Source organism: Salvelinus namaycush, chromosome 29, assembly GCF_016432855.1.
Source record: "Salvelinus namaycush isolate Seneca chromosome 29, SaNama_1.0, whole genome shotgun sequence".
NCBI classification, from domain to species: Eukaryota; Metazoa; Chordata; class Actinopteri; order Salmoniformes; family Salmonidae; genus Salvelinus; species Salvelinus namaycush.
Window position 1 is genome coordinate 25,288,131 of NC_052335.1, and position 24,215 is coordinate 25,312,345.

At 41.5% G+C, this 24,215-nt stretch overlaps 1 protein-coding gene across 3 annotated transcripts in view; it reads left to right on the plus strand.

Moving 5' to 3' along the window:
• The first annotated feature begins 5,405 nt into the window (after window positions 1–5,405).
• The window catches only part of LOC120024287 (mitogen-activated protein kinase kinase kinase 7-like), a 29,535-nt gene continuing 10,725 nt past the window's right edge, over window positions 5,406–24,215 (plus strand). The window contains exons 1-12 of one of the 3 annotated variants that reach the window (XM_038968487.1): window positions 5,406–6,173; window positions 6,978–7,088; window positions 7,209–7,274; window positions 7,492–7,537; window positions 12,287–12,425; window positions 13,086–13,210; window positions 16,215–16,343; window positions 16,853–16,983; window positions 17,245–17,326; window positions 17,452–17,576; window positions 17,869–18,016; window positions 21,397–21,477. In XM_038968487.1, coding sequence (XP_038824415.1) covers window positions 6,087–6,173; window positions 6,978–7,088; window positions 7,209–7,274; window positions 7,492–7,537; window positions 12,287–12,425; window positions 13,086–13,210; window positions 16,215–16,343; window positions 16,853–16,983; window positions 17,245–17,326; window positions 17,452–17,576; window positions 17,869–18,016; window positions 21,397–21,477 — 1,270 coding nt within the window. In that variant the 5' untranslated portion in view covers window positions 5,406–6,086. Of the gene's footprint in view, window positions 6,174–6,977; window positions 7,089–7,208; window positions 7,275–7,491; window positions 7,538–12,286; window positions 12,426–12,818; window positions 12,870–13,085; window positions 13,211–16,214; window positions 16,344–16,852; window positions 16,984–17,244; window positions 17,327–17,451; window positions 17,577–17,868; window positions 18,017–21,396; window positions 21,478–24,215 lie in introns of those variants that run through there. The other 2 variants (XM_038968488.1, XM_038968490.1) reach the window with 2 other exon arrangements.

Below are 24,215 nucleotides of genomic sequence, written 5' to 3' on the forward strand. Positions count from 1 at the left end.
AGTGCTCCTCCTTGCACAAAGGCGGAGGTAGCGGTCCTGCTGCTGGGTTGTTGCCCTCCTACGGCCTCCTCCACGTCTCCTGATGTACTGGCCTGTCTCCTGGTAGCGCCTCCATGCTCTGGACACTACGCTGACAGACACAGCAAACCTTCTTGCCACAGCTCGCATTGATGTGCCATCCTGGATGAGCTGCACTACCTGAGCCACTTGTGTGGGTTGTAGACTCCGTCTCATGCTACCACTAGAGTGAAAGCACCGCCAGCATTCAAAAGTGACCAAAACATCAGCCAGGAAGCATAGGAACTGAGAAGTGGTCTGTGGTCACCACCTGCAGAACCACTCCTTTATTGGGGGTGTCTTGCTAATTGCCTATAATTTCCACCTTTTGTCTATTCCATTTGCACAACAGCATGTGAAATGTATTGTCAATCAGTGTTGCTTCCTAAGTGGACAGTTTGATTTCACAGAAGTGTGATTGACTTGGAGTTACATTGTGTTGTTTAAGTGTTCCCTTTATTTTTTTGAGCAGTGTATATACATATATAAGTGAAGGAAAAAATATATATTTTCTTGAGCTGCAAGACTGTGCTTATGCCGTTTGGATTAACATGGTAAACAACAACACAATTCTTACTGAGTGAATCATGAAACAAAACAGTAGGCCTATACTACTTCAAACATGCTGAAAAGGAAACTGAAGTGGTTTGAATTGAATATAGAGGATGAAGACGTCATACCCTGATCTGTTTCACCTGTCCTTGTGATTGTCTCCACCTCCAGGTGTTACCCTTCTTCCCTATTAGCCTCAGTGTATTTATACCTGTGTTCTCTGTCTTTTGCCAGTTTGTCTTGTCTTGTCAACCAGCGTGTTTTTCCGTTCTCCTGCTTTTTCCAAGTCTCTGTTTTTCTAGTTCTCCCAGTTCTGACCTTTGCCTGCCCTGACACTGAGCCTGCCCTGACCTCGAGCCTGCCTGCAACTCTGTACCTCCTGGACTCTGACTGGTTTATGATCTTTTGTCTGTCCTCGACCTGTCTCTTGCCTGCCCCTTGTTTTATAATAAATATCAGAGACTTGAACCATCTGCCTCCTGTGTCTGCATCTGGGTCTCGCCCTGTATCGTTATAGAAGACCACAATGACATATTTCCTTCATTCCCAAAAAATTATTTCCCCAACTTGTCAGAGGATAAACAATTAGCTGGTGTCGGAGGCCCTCTCCTCTCTCTGAGAGATGAGACCATCTCCAAAAAGTCAATGTCACTTGCGTCAAAATGATAAAGGTCACTCGTTCCCGTCAGTTCTAACCTCTTTAAGCCTGAGCTGAGGAATTATCACAGAGGAGAGACAATGGATGGAGGCCTCATCACCGAGATCGGGAAGGTGGCGGCATGACGTGGTGTGGCGCAGAGAGAAGAGAGGCTGCTGCTGCGCTGCTCCCTCAGCCCACACGCTCAGCACCACCACTTATCAAGTGTGATGTATCTGAGCCTGCATTGAACAATCGGGAAAGGTCACTCTCAGCTGGTCCCCTGTGCACAGCAGTCAATCTGTGAGGAAGAAACAGCAGCCACCAGCTGTGCAGGGGGAGAGCAGCTTTGTCACTTGTCGGCCAGGAGGGCCTACCAGTCTGATTCAAATCAGATGGCTGAACGAGAATGGAGGGCAGGCACTTTAAATGACATGGTCTATGAAGCCGGCTTCAAATAAAATCCTGGATTTACCTATAAGTATGGACCATATTATTCCCTGACCCATTCTTTAACCTGATTTAATCGAACAGCTCCACTCATTGGTCTGGACTACAGCTTTAGGCTCCCATTCAGGAGGTCCGCTGACTCACAGAGGCTACTATTCTAGTAGAGGTTCAGTCACTGCAAACTGCAGGCAGACTACCTCAGACTAATACTGATTAGGCTGCAGGATTATTTTTCAGCTGATTTATTTAGTATGTCACATAAATTCAGTGTAAATGAATGGAGGGTTTGGATCAAGTTAAAATGATTTTGCAAAATGACTGCACAGTGGTCCCTGGTGCCAGCGCTGTTTACTTGTCGGCATGCAGCCCTGGGAATTGCTCTACTTACACCAAATGATTTGTGTGAATATTTGCAAAGAGTGGTCTTTTTTTCTAACCACTCTAATTAAACAATGAAGTTCTTATTTAGGACATAGATATTCATAATGCCAACCTAGGAGAGCTGGTGGCAACTAAAAGCCATAAGCATAAGACAAATGTTCATCAGCTGCAAGAGTGTTATGTCATCAATCATCTGACTTTATTAATGAACGATATTAATGAAGGCATTCTAATTGTATAAGATCTGTTCTTATACCCAAATGCCTGAAATATATTGTCCTTCTCTTCACTGATAACACCATAAAGAGAGTAGCACATCACTCTCAGCAAAGACCCAGGAGAGACCAAGGCCTCCTCTCAGAAGGACACCAGCATCACCCTGTGGTGATGATAAAATCACATGACACCAACTACAGGAGCTCCACTACAATGCCTTCTGAAGGATTCCCAAGTGCATGACCTTTTCACTTCAGCTGAATTCATGCTCCATGATCATGAATGCTATGCCTAATTAGCATCAGCAAGACAGCAAGACAATAATGCTCCAAAAGAGATACCAACTCAAGGGCAGACCTTTCAAAAGGGCCAAATTCAACATGATTAAATACCTCAGAAACTCTACAAATATAAACTAATTGACTGTGATGGATGACTAAATGTGATAAGTTAATAGAGTTGGTCAATCATCATGATTATTCAAAACTTTACAGGTATGCTACAGAGAGCAAACAAACCTGCTAGATTTTGAAGAGCACAGATCCCCAGTCATACGTATGGCAATGTTGGTAGTCTCAGATAACACTCATTGAAGAGCATTTTAAACAGCCTTTCAGTCAAGTGACTAAAAAGTATTATTTATTGCAGTGGGAATTGGATAGCACTTGCATACTTCCAGTTCAATATACAACAAATCATTTATGCTCTTTAGTATGAGTTATGATTGCCTTGTGGTTGTGATTTACCAAGCTTCCCGTGGGAACTCCTTTTATTAATCTTTGTAAATAGGGAATGTGTTACTGTTTAATCATGTGCTGTGTTTCTTACAATACATAGCCAAATATTATTTTTTTAAGTGTTGCTGCTCAAATTCATATTAAAGCAGAGTTAGGATATTGGTTGTTAGACGTTATTACAATGTTATCTATATTACTTATTTTAACTATTGTTCTTATGGAGAAGCACTGATTCACTTATATGTGGAAAGTATTCTCGTGACCTGTACTGCTGTCTGCCTCAGCTGATAAAGTAGTTGGAAGAGACATCAGCTGTATCCTTTTTCAGACTTACATTTGGTCTCATGGTCCTTCTGAAAGTGACATGGGAACATCTGTTGGTTGGCCCACTTACTAGTAGACGTAGAATAGATATTAAATAGATATCAGAATAGTATGTTGAAAAGCAGTCTCTTTCAAAGGAACTCCTATCGATGCTTCACTGATATTGAAATAAACAGTGTATTGTATTGAGTGTATTGTAGTGGCTCACTATATTCAGCGGTTAGCCCTGAACTTTTAATCAAACACAGCAGTTAATCCAACCAAGATAATGGCATTATACATTTGGGTTAAGGACTTGAGCATCTGATACATTCTAATCCTAGACTCAATCTGTAGTGGAAATACCTTTTCCTTCACTCTTTGAATCCCTGACACACACAGAGATCTTGGTTGAATATAAAATCTGTCTTCCCCTTCCCAAAATGAGATCTTATATCAGACCTTATGTCAAAGAAGACAAAATATCGGGTCATGATGCTGATTGCTGATCAACAGTCTACTGAAGTTTCTGCCCCTCTCCACTGAGTTAAAATGGCAAATTTGATAAAAAATAGGTTTGATATATACGGCTTACATAACATACAGACTTACTTTCTTTTCATTTTCACATAATAGAAAATGTAGTGCATGCGGTCCTAGACCAATACACGATCGATCTATTTCACATGGTTAGCAACATCTGGGCCTATAGGCCTAATCAAATCACAAGGCCAATTTTCTCACAGCCTAATGGCTTTTTAAAAATGTTATAACATGAGATTAGCTATAAAATGTGCTTTAAACAGCAACATTTTTCTCTTTGCCCCATAGCAAAATGTGTAGAATTGTAAGAAGTTAGCTGTTTTCCTTGCTCAGACCTTGCAGGGCCCAGCAAAACGACGGTACGCCACTGGAGATACCCCACTTGCTGTTTTTTTCTGGTTCAATGAAAGTCAATGAACTAAGTAGATCAGACCCAGCTGCTATTGCACTGGTGTCTATTGGAGACTGATCCCATTAAGTAGTCCGGAACTGACATTATTTTTTCAATGGTAAACTGCCTGAGTGAACTATCTTAATTTACCCACCACCTTGGACACTTTAATACCTTTTGAACTGTTCGCACCCTAAGTAGGCTCCCCTGGGAAACGATGACCAAAACTATGGTTCCAACTCTGTCACACATGTTTCTAGGATGAAGAGGGACTTTACAGATGTAATTGACATATGGGAAACAGCTGAATTGTATTTTGTCCAGACTACCAGACAAACCATGGATGATAGATCATGATTGATGGTCCATTTGATAAATGGACAATTTTATTTTGAAACACTAAAGCACTAAAATGAATAGCATTGTATTATACCTGTGTTAGTCTAATTAATAAAGTTTACATTCACAGTAAGTCACAGTCACTTGCGTTTTTCAACTGTAGGCTACCAGTGGTGGGAAAAGTACCCAATTGTCATACTTGAGTAAAAGTAAAGATAGAAAATTACTTAAGTAAAAGTTAAAGTCACCCAGTAAAATACTACTTAAGTAAAAGTCTAAAAGTATTTGGTTTTAAATATACTTAAGTTTCAAAGTTAAATGTAATTGCAAAAATATACTAATGTATCTAAATTAAAAGTACAAATATAACTTTTTTTATTTCTTATTTTAAGCAAACCAGAAGGCACAATTGTCTTGTTTTTTTGCTTAATTGATAGCCAGGGTCACACTTCAGCATTTGTGTAGACCAATTTCCTGTCCTGCTAAGCATTTAAAATGTAACGAGTAGCCTACTTTTGGGTGTCAGGGAAAATGTATGGAGTAAAACGTACATTGTGTAGTGAAGTAATAGTAGTCAAAAATATAAAAAGTAAAGTATAGATACCTCAAGTACTTTACACTGTAGGCTACGTATACTGTTGACATTTAAGAGGCTAATAACGTTACTTATAGGGACATACATACGCATGCATTTATTGTAATATAGTTAACAATAACCTTGCATCCTTTTTATTATAGCGTCTCTACTTACAAAGTTGCATCTGCATGCCATTCGGGACACAGAGCTGGTGGGGCAGAATTAAGGAGAGCACACCCTTTCTGGAGCTGCTGCCTGTAACAACTGCGGAATAAAACAAAAGTCGTATATAATGGAAGCAAAGTCGTAATTATAAAGTTATGTACGCGAGTCAGATGTTTAGAAAAACGCAGGGAAAAACGGTGGACACTTCTTTGATTGTTTGTTTTAAATGTTGAGGAAATCAATCACCCCATGTCTCGAGCCACTACGCCGGTGGTGCACAGTCTACGGCGGCGAAGGGCTGGCGTGATCAGGCCAGCAATCGGCCTAGTCAAGTGACTCCCAAAGTGTCAGATATAGCTTGCTCGCCAGCTAGCTAACTTGCTGAATTAATTGTGTCAACCAACGTCGTTGACTTCCCTGATATGGCAATTGAAAGTTGCTGTTTTCAAATTGTGGCTACTACTAGCCATTGTTAATCGACTTTTTAGCTAACGTTAGCAAACTACCTTACTAGCTAGCTCAGCTACCAGTTGGCTATGTTGGACTGAGCTAGCTAGCCAGTAAATACAGCTTGCGAGTTCCAGTTTTTAAACTAGATTTATTTCCGTTTTAGGTCCGCCAGTGTCTTGGCAAATTGTGTCATGTAAGATTATTTTTATTTTTATTCGTGTACGCGTGTCTTGCATATTATTATTTTTACATCTTGGTTTTAATGAATAACTAGTTAGCCAGTTAGCAATGTCTCTGCCATCCGCCGATATGATCGAAACTCCCCCTGGATATCCCTTTGAAGAAATAGATTATGTGGATATTGAAGTTGAAGAGGTAAGTAACAATTTAGCTATCTCAACATTTGATTGGAATGTGAGGGATCCTATGATGCAGAAGTTGCCACAGTGCGTGATATCTCAATTGTCATGGTTGCTAGCTCTACCATTGTTAATCTACTTTTTAACTAACGTTAGCAAACTGCCTTACTAGCTGTCTAGTTAGCTCAGCAACCAGCTGGCTATGGTCTAGTTAGCTCAGCTACCAGCTGGCTATGTTGGACTGAGCTAACTAGCTAGCTAGTCAACAAACACACAATTCACACCCCAGCATGGGGTGTGATGTTGGGTTTGAATCACCCCAACATTGTGAAGTTGTATGGCTCATGCAATAATCCGGTAAATCAGCTTTTTAACCATGCATGGAATGTTTCGTGTATTATGGTTTTGAAAGGCCTGGGAATTAAGTTACCATAACTATCTCACTAATAGCTATGCCATTCATCAATTATTATGCCATAGACGTTATGGAGAATGGTCAGTTAGCTATGCTCCAAATCTATTTGGCAGTTCTTGTTTTGATTGTAGCTAGCTAACTAGCTGCAGTTCCCAACAGGTGGGCCCCACACATCAGACCCCTCCATCAGATCAGCTGACGTTGACTGTCTGCACACAAGAGTTTGATTGATATGCTGGATTGTGTAATGGAACTTGTCCACAACAAATAACAACAACGGAGTTAGCTTGGCTAACTCCCAAAACACCCAGATGGAAAGTGGCATTAGTAGGGTCATGATAATAATAGACGAATAACATTGCATCCAACGCACTTGGCTTATGTCGTCTACCTGTTATCTTTCAGGTCGTGGGGAGAGGTGCATTTGGTGTTGTCTGCAAGGCCAAATGGAAAGGCAAAGATGTCGCAATCAAGACAATAGAGAGTGAATCTGAAAGGAAAGCGTTCATAGTTGAGGTATTGTCACATTGTACTGGGATACTAGTAGAGAGATTCTGTAAAGTTATGGCAGGGCAGTTTATTACAACCCAAAGAGATCCCTCTTGATTCTCTTCCCTCCTCCTCTCCCCTCCCAAGCTGCGACAGCTTTCACGTGTGAATCACCCCAACATTGTGAAATTGTATGGCTCATGCAATAATCCGGTAAGTCATCTTTTTAACACACTGATATTTCAGTGTGTTGTTATAGCCTATGGTTTTTGCCAGTTGTTGTAAATACCTTGGAACAGTGGGTTGTTACTGATTTATTGTAGAAACACCAATAGCAAGGTAGACAAATAACCAGAACATCGTGGGATACTGTATACCCTAATAACTAGATATTTTTTTCATTTTTGACGGCACAAATTTTCTGATCTAGGTCTGCCTGGTGATGGAATATGCTGAAGGGGGGTCTCTGTACAATGGTGAGTCCCTGGACGATGATGTAGGCAAGCCTACTACTAGGCTTGGGCAGTATCCAGATTGTCGTACCTTCATACTGACCTTGTGCCATCCTAGGATATGAACACAAGGGGCGCTATATTCAAACCCCACTGAGTCTGTAATCTGAAGGTTAGCAATGCTAATAAGTACACTATATATATATATATATACAAAACTATGTGGACACCCCAAATTAGTGGATTCGGCTATTTCAGCCACACTGGTTGCGCAGAGATGTATAAAATCGAGCACACAGCCATACAATCTCCATAGAGAAACATTGGCAGTAGAATGGCCCATACTGAAGAGCTCATTCACTTTCAACGTGGCTTTGTCACCTTTCCAACAAGTCAGTTCGTCAAATTTCTGCCCAGCTAGAGCTGCCTCGGTCAACTGTAAGTGCTGTTATTGTGGAGTGGAAATGTATAATAGCAACAACGGCTCAGCCATGAAGTGATAGGCCACATAAGCTCACAGAATGGGACATCCAAATGCTGAAGCGCGTAGCGCTACATGCTCCAATGCATAGTGCCAACTGTAAAGTTAGGTGGAGGCATGACAATGCCCCCGTGCACAAAGCGAGATCCATACAGAACTTGACTGGCCTGCACAGAGCCCTGACCTCAACCCCATCAAACACCTTTGGGATGAATTGGAATGCCGACTGTGAGCCAGGCCTAATCACCCAACAACAGTGCCCGACCTCACTAATGCTCTTGTGGCTGAATGGAAGCAAGTCCCCGCTGCAGTGTTCCAACATCTAGTGGAAAGACTTCACAGAAGAGTAGAGGCTGTTATAGCAGCAAAGGGGCACCCAATTCCATATTCATGAACATGATTTTGGAATGAGATGTTCGACAAGCAGGTGTCCGCCAACTTTTGGGCATGTAGCGTACATTTAACCACTTAGCTAGATGACTAAGTTAGCAAACCAGTTGCACAACTGCAGAGCATTTAGCACATTTTAGACTATTAACTTAATAGTTATAAGATATCTAGCTGGCAAACATTTAGTTTTGAATTCCATATTGTAACTAGATCACCTGGCGCATGCTGCACAACAATGAGTGAGTGACTAAAGCGTCCGGTCTCGCTTCGTTGTGTGCTTGTAAACAAAACAACGTGACTGGGGACTACCGGTAACCTTCATCATGAAAAATAATGTGACGAGTGTAATGAAGAACGCAATCTGCTTTATCTCCTAACGTATTGCACACGTGATGTTGACGGCAGGTATTTAATCAAGTAGCTACAAATATATATATTTTTTTAAGCTTCACAGAAATGGTTTCGACGGTATTGAAAAACCATCCTGTGGCTATTTCCAAATTCCCTGGTATACCGCTCAAGCCGACCTACTTCTCTACCACACACATTGACATGGCTTGTAAATTTGTGTAAATACATGCCATGTCAAACAAGTGGAAATATTGCAATCAATGTCAATAACTCCAATACCCAAATGCAAACTATGCTCTAATTAACCCTTTACACTCGTACCCTTATACGGGTAGAAAATTGCAGATTTGGGCGCTAATAAGCGCCTAAATTGGAACGTAGTGGCTGTACAGTGACATGCTATAAGTTACGTCAGAGCTCAGGCTCTGCGCTTCACAGTATTATATGGGTTTTGAATGACAGCCGTTTTGAACTTGAGCACAGCTCGCGACAACAAGTTGCCCCCATCACTCCCGGTATTTGGGCAATTTTCTTGTTGTCTGAGTGAGGGAAATTCTGTCAATTAAGATGACTTGGTGTAATTTGAAAGATTTGATGTTGAGGATTATAATAAATACCGTTTTGATGTCAAACACCCTTGAGTCCAAATGTGCACATCATAACTCATGTCATATACAGTGTCAACATTTAGGATCACTATGTTTGATGTACAGTTACAGATGACGTGTTGTCATCCTGGGTTGTTCTGAACAGAATGAGCCTATATTTGTTTATTGTGAAGAAAATTTGCCAAGGCACACACACCTGAATGCAGTCATGACTCATTTCTATGATCTGTTTCTCTGAATTGCCCTGTGAAAGCCACTGTAAGATCGTATTTTATCACTTAGCTAGGCATGTTGGCAATAGAACAAGCTTTCAAATCATGCCCACCTGACCCAGATTGCGATGTTATAATGGACTGTTTTTGGAATGTATCCAGAGTATTTTCAGATTTCGTTAATGTAAATGTAAAATGCACATAAAATCAACAGTGCAATGTTTTGATTCAGTCTTGTGTGATGTTAACTGTTGTGTCTTCACCTTTTGGTCTAATAATTTCTCTGTTATCTCCTAACTGTTCCATTTAAATTTCGCCTCATCCATATAGACCAATTCCCAAGAGTGTAAAGGGTTATTAGGCTCACTATTGACATGATTCCTTAAATTGGTCAGTACTTTCACAATGACCTGTTATGTAGTATTGCAGAGTTAGGAAGTGTTCATGGATCCGTTACCAGAAAGGGGTTCAAATACACTGCTCAAAAAAATAAAGGGAACACTAAAATAACACATCCTAGATCTGAATGAATGAAATATTCTTATTAAATACTTTTTTCTTTACATAGTTGAATGTGCTGACAACAAAATCACACAAAAATTATCAATGGAAATCAAATTTATCAACCCATGGAGGTCTGGATTTGGAGTCACACTCAAAATTAAAGTGGAAAACCACACTACAGGCTGATCCAACTTTGATGTAATGTCCTTAAAACAAGTCAAAATGAGGCTCAGTAGTGTGTGTGGCCTCCACGTGCCTGTAAGACCTCCCTACAACGCCTGGGCATGCTCCTGATGAGGTGGCGGATGGTCTCCTGAGGGATCTCCTCCCAGACCTTGACTAAAGCATCCGCCAACTCCTGGACAGTCTGTGGTGCAACGTGGCTTTGGTGGATGGAGCGAGACATGATGTCCCAGATGTGCTCAATTGGATTCAGGTCTGGGGAACGGGCGGGCCAGTCCATAGCATCAATGCCTTCCTCTTGCAGGAACTGCTGACACACTCCAGCCACATGAGGTCTAGCATTGTCTTGCATTAGGAGGAACCCAGGGCCAACCGCACCAGCATATGGTCTCACAAGGGGTCTGAGGATCTCAGCTCGGTACCTAATGGCAGTCAGGCTACCTCAGGCGAGCACATGGAGGGCTGTGCGGCCCCCAAGAAATGCCACCCCACACCATGACTGACCCACAGCCAAACCGGTCATGCTGGAGGATGTTTCAGGCAGCAGAACGTTCTCCGCGGCGTCTCCAGACTCTGTCACGTCTGTCACGTGCTCAGTGTGAACCTGCTTTCATCTGTGAAGAGCACAGGGCGCCAGTGGCGAATTTGCCAATCTTGGTGTTCTCTGGCAAATGCCAAACGTCCTGCACGGTGTTGGGCTGTAAGCACAACCCCCACCTGTGGACGTCGGGCCCTCATACCACCCTCATGGAGTCTGTTTCTGACCGTTTGAGCAGACACATGCACATTTGTGGCCTGCTGGAGGTCATTTTGCATGGCTCTGGCAGTGCTCCTCCTGATCCTCCTTGCACAAAGGCGGAGGTAGCGGTCCTGCTGCTGGGTTGTTGCCCTCCTACGGCCTCCTCCACGTCTCCTGATGTACTGGCCTGTCTCCTGGTAGCGCCTCCATGCTCTGGACACTACGCTGACAGACACAGCAAACCTTCTTGCCACAGCTCGCATTGATGTGCCATCCTGGATGAGCTGCACTACCTGAGCCACTTGTGTGGGTTGTAGACTCCGTCTCATGCTACCACTAGAGTGAAAGCACCGCCAGCATTCAAAAGTGACCAAAACATCAGCCAGGAAGCATAGGAACTGAGAAGTGGTCTGTGGTCACCACCTGCAGAACCACTCCTTTATTGAGGGTGTCTTGCTAATTGCCTATAATTTCCACCTGTTGTCTATTCCATTTGCACAACAGCATGTGAAATTTATTGTCAATCAGTGTTGCTTCCTAAGTGGACAGTTTGATTTCACAGAAGTGTGATTGACTTGGAGTTACATTGTGTTGTTTAAGTGTTCCCTTTATTTTTTTGAGCAGTGTACATGTGTATTTAAGTGTCTGGTATTTTAAAATACTTTTAAAAATACCTCAGTTAAATGCATTGGAGTGTGTTTGAGGCAGTGTTTTTGACTATTTTCAAATATATACATTAAAATATTAAACTACTTGTCTTTAATAAATAAAAATAAAATCATAATACTTACTTTGAATGTATGTGAAATTAATTGAGGTATTCAAAATAGTATTCGAACCCAGGTCTGACTCTTACCTGTACAAGCACTTTACCCCCTTGTATACTTTTCTACCTTTGAATCTCTGTCAAAGTTATTTAAAGTTGGTGTTCTTAATTGTGGTCGTCACAACTTTGTTGAATGCTTGAAACTAACTTTGAAGGTATTCTCTGTGTGTGTGTGTGTGTGTGCGTGTGTGTGTACGTGCACGCGCATAATAGTTGTAAACAAGGAAAGTTCTCCCTGGTGGGGACATTTCCCAGGTCCCCACAAGGACAAAGGCTATTTTAGGCTTAGGGGTTAGAGTTATGGAAAATATCATTTTGAATGACAATTCATTTTATGTTCCCACAAGGATAGTAAAACATGGTGTATGTGAAAATGTGGTTGCACTTGGACTTTTATGGCTATGGAAGTGTGCGTGTGTGCATGCAGGTGTGTTTTGTGTTTATTTCGAGGTGGTAGTGACTGTTATCTCTGTCCACAGTGCTGCATGGTGCTGAACCCCTCCCCTATTACACTGCTTCCCATGCCATGAGCTGGTGTTTTCAGTGTTCCCAAGGGGTCGCCTATCTCCATGGCATGAAACCAAAGGCTCTCATTCACAGGGACCTCAAGCCACCCAAGTATGCTCCTCCTCACCACCTCCCCCTCTCTCTTGTTTCACTGCCAATAAAGTGCCTTGCTCCCCCACTCAAGGTGTCATTTAATAGATGTGTGTGATATTATATTATGCAATGGCATCAGAATATTTGTATCTGACTTTATTAACCAAAAGACCATAGTTTTATTATATATATATTTTTAATGAGAATAGTCAACGGACGGGCTCCAGTCGTCTACGTATAAAAGTATTTTGCTTATGTTTTTGTTCCAGTTCTGTTCGATCTGGCTTCAGTAGTAAGGCCTTAGTGTTTTCATAGTGTGCCTCTGACTGAAATGCTTAGAGTAGCTGTATCGGCTCCAGAGGTTATATATTTGGCTCTGACGGAAAAGACTGGAACCTAACCTTCGCTCTTTGTGTGACACAGCGGGTGTTGCCAGACGGTGTGGTTGTAAAGTTATTTGCTGTAAGGGATCTGACTTGTATGTATAAAAATAATCTGACTAGCTGTATTCTCTTTTTTCATGTTTTTTTTTATGATTAGAAATGTTTGCTTTGAAGCTAAAGTGGATTTATTATGTGTTTGTAACCCATTTAGACCTCAGTAGCCTTTAGTAGTGACCCTTACGTAGTCTCACACGTCACTCATTTGAGTGGATCTTTGTTTACTTGTTTGTTTCAGCCTGCTCCTGGTTGCTGGTGGCACCGTGCTGAAGATATGTGACTTTGGGACAGCGTGTGACATTCAGACCCACATGACCAACAACAAAGGAAGTGCTGCTTGGATGGCCCCAGAGGTGTTTGAAGGCATGTATGAACAGCATGGCAAATGTTTGAAACACGCCAAGGGATGCCTGTCCCATCTGTCTTAGAAAGCGCAAATTGGACTGACTCTCTTTAAGAACAAGGGTATCTAAACAAGTGTAGCCTTTCATAAATGTGTTTATCTAGAGTGCATTGATTGTCAGTGTTTGGTTATGTGATGCTACTGTTTAGAGCAGTGTTTATACAGTAGGGCTTATGTCTAGTGGTGGAAGTGACTGTTAATTGTAATGGTGCGCCACTTTGGTTTTATTACTTACTTGATCACTGGAAGTCACCCCAAACACGTAGATTCCACCATTTCTCAAAGCCTGATTAATCTAACTCTAGTTAGCATTCTGTTAATTTACATTCATTCATATCTTGGGTGGTATTTATTATTAATTATTGTGGTTGTACACAGAAATTTAGAAGTTGAATTGAGGGAAAGATGCAGCATATTGCAGAGACGGTTTCGGTTTCATCCCAAAGAGAATGTAGCATTTTAGTCTATGCTCTCAGCCGGTAGTTTAATGCAATATTTCCCAAACTCGGTCCTGGGGGCCCCCCTGGGTTCACATTTCGTTTTTTTACCCTAGCACTATTCAAATAACCAACTCATCATCAAGCTTTGATTATTTGAATCAGCTGTGAAGTGCTAGGAGCAAAACAACTATACAGTGGGGCAAAAAAGTATTTAGTCAGCCACCAATTGTGCAAGTTCTCCCACTTAAAAAGATGAGAGAGGCCTGTAATTTTCATCATAGGTACACTTCAACTATGACAGACAAAATGAGGGGGAAAAATCCGGAAAATCACATTGTAGGATTTTTAATGAATTTATTTGCAAATTATGGTGGAAAACTTTTGTTATTGACCAAATACTTATTTATCTCAATACTTTGTTATATACCCTTTGTTGGCAATGACAGAGGTCAAACGTTTTCTGTAAGTCTTCACAAGATTTTCACACACTGTTGCTGGTATTTTGGCCCATTCCTCCATGCAGATCTCCTCTAGAGCAGTGATGTTTTGGGGCTGTTGCTGGGCAACACGGACTTTCAACTCCCTCCAAAGATTTTCTATGGGGTTGAGATCTGGAGACTGGCTAGGCCACTCCAGGACCTTGAAATGCTTCTTACGAAGCCACTCCTTCGTTGCCCGGGCGGTGTGTTTGGGATCATTGTCATGCTGAAAGACCCAGCCACGTTTTATCTTCAATGCCCTTGCTGATGGAAGGAGGTTTTCACTCAAAATCTCACGATACATGGCCCCATTCATTCTTTCCTTTACACGGATCAGTCGTCCTGGTCCCTTTGCAGAAAAACAGCCCCAAAGCATGATGTTTCCACCCCCATGCTTCACAGTAGGTATGGTGCTCTTTGGATGCAACTCAGCATTCTTTGTCCTCCAAACACGACGAGTTGAGTTTTTACCAAAAAGTTATATTTTGGTTTCATCTGACCATATGACATTCTCCCAATCTTCTTCTGGATCATCCAAATGCTCTCTAGCAAACTTCAGACGGGCCTGGACATGTACTGGCTTAAGCAGGGGGACACGTCTGGCACTGCAGGATTTGAGTCCCTGGCGGCGTAGTGTGTTACTGATGGTAGGCTTTGTTACTTTGGTCCCAGCTCTCTGCAGGTCATTCATGTGGTTCTGGGATTTTTGCTCACCGTTCTTGTGATCATTTTGACCCCACGGGGTGAGATCTTGCGTGGAGCCCCAAATCGAGGGAGATTATCAGTGGTCTTGTATGTCTTCCATTTCCTAATAATTGCTCCCACAGTTGATTTCTTCAAACCAAGCTGCTTACCTATTGCAGATTCAGTCTTCCCAGCCTGGTGCAGGTCTACAATTTTGTTTCTTGTGTCCTTTGACAGCTCTTTGGTCTTGGCCATAGTGGAGTTTGGAGTGTTTGAGGTTGTGGACAGGTGTCTTTTCATACTGATAACAAGTTCAAACAGGTGCCATTAATACAGGTAACGAGTGGAGGACAGAGGAGCCTCTTAAAGAAGAAGTTACAGGTCTGTGAGAGCCAGAAATCTTGCTTGTTTGTAGGTGACCAAATACTTATTTTCCACCATAGTTTGCAAATAAATTCATTAAAAATCCTACAATGTGATTTTCTGGAATTTTTTTTCTCATTTTGTCTGTCATAGTTGAAGTGTACCTATGATGAAAATTACAGGCCTCTCTCATCTTTTTAAGTGGGAGAACTTGCACAATTGGTGGCTGACTAAATACTTTTTTGCCCCACTGTACATGCACCCAGGAGGGGCCCCAGGACCGAGTTTGGGAATCCCTGGCCTAATGTACTTTGTTTTACAAAACACATTGAGGCAGCCTCTTGTCAAGGGGGTCAGGAGGAAACGCAAAGGAAATAGTAATTATCTTGTTTAAGGGAGTAACATGAATAGTCATTATCTTGTTTAAGGGAGTAAAATGAATAGTCATTATCTTGTTTAAGGGAGTAACATGAATTGTCATTATCTTGTTTAAGGGAGTAACATGATTTCCATGCAATTTAAACAGCTCACATTTGCCCCCAGAATGACCTCCGTAAAGCTAATTTGCATCACGGGGAGAAATGTTATTAAAAAAGGCCTTGGCAGCAAAGCAACTTAAAATCTGAGTTCCAAATGACACCCTATTCCTTATATAGTGCATTATGGGCCTTGGTCAAAAGAAGTGCACTGAATAGGGTGCCATTTGGGACACAACCCAAACGTCTGTGTGAAGAGTAGTTTAATTCCACAACATAGCCACAGTAATTAAGCATCTCAGGAGTGGCCCTGAACTAAAATTGCCTCCTTATTTTCATCACACATATGTTCTTAAGGTGCGCAGACCAGATGGATGCTCCTGTGCTTTCCCAAGCACATACCCCTTCTCCCCAACACTACTCACACATATTAACTGTGCTTTTTTTAGACTTACTTTTCATCAGTCAATCAGAGCAATCTGAAAGGCCCTGGGTGGAGCTGTTTCTCCTTTGTGCTTTCAGGCAGCAATTACAGCGAGAAGTGTGATGTGTTCAGCTGGGGCATCATTCTCTGGGAGGTGATCACACGCAGGAAGCCCTTTGACGAGATTGGAGGGCCGGCCTTCCGCATCATGTGGGCTGTGCATAACGGTGAGTCTAAGAGGAAGTAGGTGGGGGAGCTGAATGAGTTAATCTCTGTGCTGACATGTCAATCACCCTGGCGTCTCAGAGCCGGCTGCCCAGTGAGACCTGCTGTGAGATTAAATGAGTTACGAGGCTGACGGCGCAATTAAAAGACAGACTCACCTGTATAGCGCTCCCTGCTGTTCCTTCCGTCGCACAGTAGAGTGATGGAGCAGAATGCTAACGGAACACGGACTGTCTGAGAACAGGAGCACACCTGGGGACACGACACTACTGCGTCTGTCATTCCGACAAATTAGCGGTGCCACCACAGCAGGGGCTTTCATTTGCATTAGATTAGAAGTGTTTACTTGTACTGAAATTAACTTTCTAGAACTTGATTAGATTTTTAAAAGATTGCGTTTGTATAACCTTTGACCTCTCCATCCATTTTATTGTGTTTGGGTGTTTGTATTCATAGTGATAAATGTTGACGTAGTGCGTCTTTTCTTTCTGTTTGTATTGATAATGTCCAGGCACCCGGCCACCGCTCATCAAGAGCCTACCCAAACCCATTGAGAGCCTGATGACCCGCTGCTGGTCTAAAGACCCCTCCCAGAGACCCTCCATGGAGGAGATAGTCAAGATCATGACCCATCTTATGCGAGTAAGGCCCGCCTACACACAAACACTCATACTTATAGAGATGCATTAAATGAAATTGAATGCCTTACCAAGATGGCCACCCTGCAGACAAGTGATATCCACAGTGTCCATTCCAGTGTTCTTTTGAATTCCATGCCGACACCGATCCTGGATGCAAGGAGGACTCTTAACCATGGTGTCCTGTTCTCAAGCTGCTTGTCTGGTCAGATGGTCAGTGTTGGGAATGTCGCTGTTACGTTTTCTGTCAACCTCTCTTTTCCAGTGCTTCCCAGGATCTGATGAACCCTTGCAATATCCGTACCAGTCTTCAGATGAAGGACAGAGTAGCTCGGCCACCAGTACAGGTAGCTACATCTATATCGTTGAAATAGTGGAAGCTTTTATTATCTGCATTAGTTTTACCTACATAAAACATCATGGACGTAATGTGGAAATATCTCACGTCTCACCTCTCTATTGGGTATTACAGGTTCCTATATGGATTACACTTGCAACAGCAACAAGAGTGACACAAACATGGAGCATGGGGACTCTCCAGGGAGCAACGACACCATCAAGATCACACCTCAGTTTGCACATCAGTTCAGGCCAAAGGTAACGCAGCAACCTGTACTGAGACATGGCAAGCCAAGTACATCACAACCATTAAACCTGAGCAATTTACTTTGTCAGGTGTCTAGGTGAGAGAAGGTAGACAAATGAATGCAATTAGCTACATTTGTGTGGATATGAACAAAATGATTTAAACAAGCATCATATGAAAGTAATCACGGTCATTTTGATGTAATCATCAGTGCACAAAATGTAATTGAGACTTTTTGACCACACTGAATAAGTAGTGAAATGTACTGTAGGCCAACAGTATCTGTTTTGTCTGTGCTCTCAGGTAGACCCGTTGTGGAGCCTGCCTCTGTCCAGAGGGAGCAGTGTTGAGAGCCTGTCGGAGCGAACACACAGTCTGCTGCCCTCAGAGAGCAAAAGAATGAGCGCAGACCTGTCAGAGCTGGAGCACAGGGTGCCTTTCGCTCCCACAGGTAACTTCAGAATCAACACCCTTCACACACCCCAAAATGGATTATACAAGTATAGGACTACATATTTGACACATCACACACTTCTAGAAGAGATGCATACAGTTCATACTTACAGTAATGTTACGTCAGCTAATGAAGTCAGTTTTATTTCAGTACGAGAGAGAGCGATAAAGGCATCCTACGCCATTAAAGCTACTATCAGGTTGGCAGGTAGCCTAGCGGTTAAGAGCGTTGGGCCAGTAACCAAAAGGTTACTGGTTCAAAGCCCCGAGCCGACTAAGTGAGAGAGAAAAAATACTCTGTCCATGTGACCTTGAGCAAGGCACTTAACCCTAATTGCTCATGTACAGTACTAGTCAGAAGTTTGGATACACCTACTCTTTCCAGGGTTTTTCTTTATTTGTACTATTTTCTACATTGTAGAATAATAGTGAAGACATCACAACTATGAAATAACACATATGGAATCATGTGGTAACCAAAGTGTTAAACAAATCAAAATAGATTTTATATTTGCAATTCTTCAAAGTAGCCACCCTTTGCTTTTATGACAGCTTTGCATACTCTTGGCATTCTCTCAACCAGCTTCATGAGGTAGTCACCTGTAATGCGTTTCAGTGAACAGGTTTGCCTTGTTAAAAGTTAATTTGTTGAATTTCTTTCCTTAATGCATTTGAGCCAGTTGTGTTGTGACAAGGTAGGGTGGGTATACAGAAGATAGCCCTATTTAGTAAAAGACCAAGTCCATATTATGGCAGAACAGCTCAAATAAGCAAAGAGAAATGACAGTCCATCATTACTATAAGACATGAAGGTCAGTCAATATGGAAAAGAACTTTGAAAGTTTCTTCAAGTGCAGTAACAAAAACCATCAAGTGCTATGATGTTACTGGCTCTCATGAGGACCACCACAGGAAAGGAAGACGCAGAGTTACCTCTGCTGCGGAACATGTCAGATTGCAACACAAATAAATGATTCACAGAGTTCAAGTAGCAGACACATGTCAACATCAACTTCTCAGAGGAGACTGTGTGAATCAGGCCTTCATGATCAAATTTCTGCAAAGAAAGCACTACTAAAGGACACCAATAATAAGAAGAGTCTTGCTTGGGCCAAGAAACACGAGCAATGGACATTAGACCGGTGGAAATCTGTCCTTTTGGTCTGATGAGTCCAAATTGGAGATTTTCGGTTCCAACCGCCTTGTCTTTGTGAGATGCAGATTAGGTGAACAGATGAGGTGGGGGTGCTTTGCTGGTGACACTGTCTGATTTATTTAGAATTCAAGGCACACTTAACCAGCATGGCTACTACAGCATTCTGCAGCGATGTGCCATCCCATCTGGTTTGGGCTTAGTGGGAGTATCATTTGTTTTTCATCGGGACAATGACCCAACACACCTCCAGGCTGTATAAGTGCTATTTGACCAAGAAGGAGAATGATGGAGTGCTGCATCAGATGAGCTGGCCTGCACAATCACCCAACCTCAACCGAATTGAGATGGTTTGGGATGAGTTGGTCTGCAAAGTGAAGGAAAAGCACCCAACCAAGTGCTCAGCATATGTGGGAACTCCTTCAAGACTGTTGGAAAAGCATTCCTCATGAAGCTGGTTGAGAGAATGCCAAGAGTTCAAAGCTGTCATCAAGGATAAAGGGTGGCTACTTTGCAGTGGTATAAGTACCACTGCAAAGGTAAAAATATTAGGTAAAAATACTTTAATGTGCTACTTAAGTTGTTTTTTGGGGTATCTGTACTTTACTTTACTATTTATATTTTTGACTACTTTTACTTCACTACATTCCTTAAGAAAATATTGTACTTTTTACTCCATACATTTTCCTTGACACCCAAAAGTACTCGTTAAGTGAATGCTTAGCAGGACAGGAAAATAGTCAAATTCACGCACTTATCAACCGAACATCCCTGGTCATCCCTACTGCCTCTGATCTGGCGGAATCACTAAACGCACATGCTTCGTTTGTAAATTGTCTGAATGTTGGTAAAAAAAAACAACAAGAAAATGGTGCCATCTGGTTTGCTTAATATAAGGAATTTGAAATTATTTTTACTTTTGATACTTAAGTATATTTTAAACCAAATACTTTTATAGTTTTACTCAAGTAGAATTTTACTGGGCCACTTTTACTTGAGTAATTTACTATTAGGGTATCTTTACTTTTACTCAAGTATGATAGTTGGGTACTTTTTCCACAACTATTACTTTGAAGAACCTAAAATATATTTTGATTTGTTTAACACTTTTTTTTTGGTTACTACATGATTCCATGTGTGTTATTTCATAGTTTTGATGTCTTCACTATTATTCTGCAATGTAGAAAATAGTACAAATAAAGAAAAACCCTGGAATGAGTAGGTGTGTCCAAACTTTTGACTGGTATTGTAAGTTGCTTTGGATAAGAGTTTCTGCTAAAATGACTTCAATGTAAATCATGTCTCCCTGTCTGTCAAGATGCATTTCATCTGCTTTCATCTCCGAGGTGATGCCTCACTCATGTAAGCTCCTCCATATGCCCCTCAGCACTGGTGCCAGTCATCTCCCCTTCTTCACACAGATCTAAGGCTCAGAGGCTGAGCTTTATAGACAGGCAGCCCAATTCTGATCTTTCTTCCACTAATTGGTCTTTTGACAAATCACATCGGATCTTTTTCAGAGCTGATCTTATTGTTCCAAAGACCAATTAGTGGAACAAAAAGATCAGAATTGGGCTGCCTGTCTAAACACAGCCAGAGAGAATGCCTTGTATTCATCATCTGCCTTGTCAAAATTAAGCGTCCAAGGCATGAGTAAGCTACAATTAGCCTTAGTCTATATTTGTCAGGGTTTTTCCTCACGCTTTCTTTTCAGCTTAATGTGAGACTGTTTTCTGTGAAATGTCTTCAGTTGTCTGTCTTATTGTATATAATTATTTCACATTGTTGATGCTGTATATGGTATATCATATAAATATTAGTTTAAAATGTAATATATTTAGCTTTATCATCTGTTTATCTTCAGTGCTCCTCAATGGTTACTATATATTACAGTATTTGGTGCCATCAATATGGTTTGATCAATTTATTTTATTCCATTTATCATACATATTCTATTGGTACAGTCAAACTGTTTGTTAACCAAATGCCTGTCATGTCTGTGCTGAGACTTCCTATGCAGCATCGCTAGCACTGTGTTGTCATATTAACCAACCAACCTCAGGACAGGATGCATGTTGCCCGTGCATTGTGCATGTATGTGCTCTGCATGTCAATACAGTCTAGAGGGTAGCGAGAAGAGAGCAGCGTCTGACATGTATGCTCCAGCTCTGGGCCCTCTCTTCGTCTGCATGTGTACGCCAGCTATGTGTGTGTATTTGTTGCAGCACGTCCCCAGTATAAACGAGGCCACCGTAAAACAGCGTCATTTGGCACCATTCTGGACGTTCCCAAGATCGTCGTCACAGGTACCAGTGCGGACCACCAGGCTACCTGGTACCCTGGGTATAGCTGGCTTGGCTGAACTGAATCAGTGTGTTGCTCTGACACTGCTGGGCCTTTAGTGTCTGTTACTCCAGGTCTCACAGGCTACAGGGGCCGCTTGTAGTCGATCCGTCTCAAATATCACCCTATTCCCTATAGAGGCCCTATGGGCCCTGGTCAAAAGTAGAGTACTAAAAATGGATTAGGGTGCCATTTGGCATGCAGTTCTTATATTCTGCCTTGACAATTTACAATTGAATTGAAGTAAGGGGATATGATTTAGTAAGGGGATATTACCACCAGTGATGACTCAATACAAATCAGTATTGAGGCTATGGATGATGATAAACCTGGAGTAACACACACAGTTCTCTTTTTCCTCTGTCTTTTGTGGTTTTGTTAGACGTTAAGAGGGACATGAGTTACACATGGTGGCGGTCTTATCTGTGTTTCACCCTTCAGGCACAAGATGCTGATCAAGCTGTTTCAATTCACACAGATCCATCTTTTAATCAACATATCTAATCCAGATTCATGGATGAATCCAAACGTGTTAGCCTGATGTGCAAAAACAATATAATAGGCTGTTGATTAAGGGGCATGTCATCAGGTTATTTTTATCATCATGCCATCAGAAGGGGGGGTGAAATGGATGTGATAAGATTCATAACTCATGGCCCTGTCTGTTTCTCAGATGTCCTTCTGGCTTTGCTGCAGGCATGCAGGGAGTAAATTGGTTGACTTGGCTTGCTCTGTCTGGAGTTGAGCTCCTCTCTCAGCTCGTCCTTGTCTTTCATGCATAGAGGACGTCTGTTAAAAGCTTGGCAACATTTTTTTTCTCTCTCTTTGCATCCATTAACTTTGTCGATTTGATTGATTTACCTCACATTGAGGGTCACAGCTATTATTACCACCCCAGATGAGTATGAAGGAAACGGGGACAGCAGCACTGGATTTCAAACAAAAAAAGGCCTTTCTATTTAGGAAGGAGGAGCTGCGAGAGACATGTCGAATGAGTAGTTAATTAATCAGTGACTAAAGGAGGGGGCTGACGTAAGGGGATATTAAATGTATGACAAGGTTGTTATCACTGTATGTGGCACACCTAGATGTCACTCATTTCTTCAGTTCATTTGAACCCAGTTTCCATTTAGTAGTTTAATTAGTATGAAGCATTACTCAAGTTTTTTGAAGTTCTGGATTGGCATTCTAATTAAAATGTCTATTCAGTGTTCTCATAGTAGGGTGTGACTTCAAATGGCTATGCTCGCAAGCACCTCTGTTGCCATATTGTACATACTTGACAGCAGCAAAGTATATTATTTTTACACGCAAAACAACAATCACAATAACAGGACCTTATTCTGATCTACAGTGACTTCAGAAAGTATTCACGCCACTTGACCTTTTCAATGTGTTGTGTTACAGCCTGAATTTAAAATGGATTAAATTGAGTTTTTATGTCACTGGCCTACACACAATACCCATAATGTCAAATTGGAATTAGGTTTTTAGACATTTTTACACATTTTATTAAAAATAAAAAGCTGAAATGTCTAAGTATTCAACTATTTTGTTATGGCAAGCTTAAATAAGTTAATGAGTAAAAATGTCACAAGTTGCATGGACTCTGTGTGCAATAGTGTTTAACATGATTTTTGAATGACTACCTCTTCCTTGTACCCCACACATCTGTAATGTCTATCAGTGAATTTCCAACACAGATTCAACCAGAAAGACCAGGGAGGTTTTCCAATGCATCGCAAAGAAGGGCACCTATTGGTAGATGGGTAAAAATAAAAACATTGAATATCCCTTTTTCTGCATGGTGAAGTTGTTAATTACACTTTGGATGGTGTATCAATACACCCAGTCATTACAAAGATACAGGTGTCCTTCCTAGTGGTTTCCGTCCGCTCCTTTAACTGAACTAAGGGATTTCACCATGAGGCCAATGGTGACTTTTAAACAGTTCCAGTTTAATGACTGTGATAATGGGAGAATTGAGGATGCATCAACAACATTGTAGTTCCAGCACAATACTAAGCTAAATGACAGAGTGAAAAGGAAGACTGTGCAGAATCAAAATATTCCTAACATGCATCCTGTATGCAATAAGGCACTTAAGTAAAACTGCAAAACATTTGGCAAAGAAAGTAACTATGTATTGAACACAAAGTGTTATGTTTGGAGCAATAACAACACATCACTGAGTACCACTTCATATTTTCAAGCAGGGTGGTGGCTGCATTATGTTATTTGCATGCTTGTCATTGACTTAGGAGTTTAAGATCAAAATAAATGGAATAGATCTAAGCATAGGCAAAATCCTAGAGAAAAACCTGGTTCAGTCTACTTTCCAACAGACACTGGGAGACAAATTCACCTTTCAGCAAGACACTACCCTAAATCAGAAGGCCAAATATACACTGGAATTGCTTGCACAGACCACGTTCAATGTTCCCGAGTAGTAAGATTTGAAAATGACTCATGGAATGATCAACAACCAATTTGACAGAGCTTGAATAATTTTTTTCAAAGAATAATGTGCAAATATTGTACAATCTAACTAGAGACCAAGAAAGACTCAGCTGTAATCCCTGCCAAAGGTGATTCTTACATGTGGTGACTCAGGGGTGTGAATACTTATGTAAATTAGATATTTCTGTGTTTGATTTTCAATACATTTTCTAACTTCCATTTTGAATTCAGGCTGTAACAC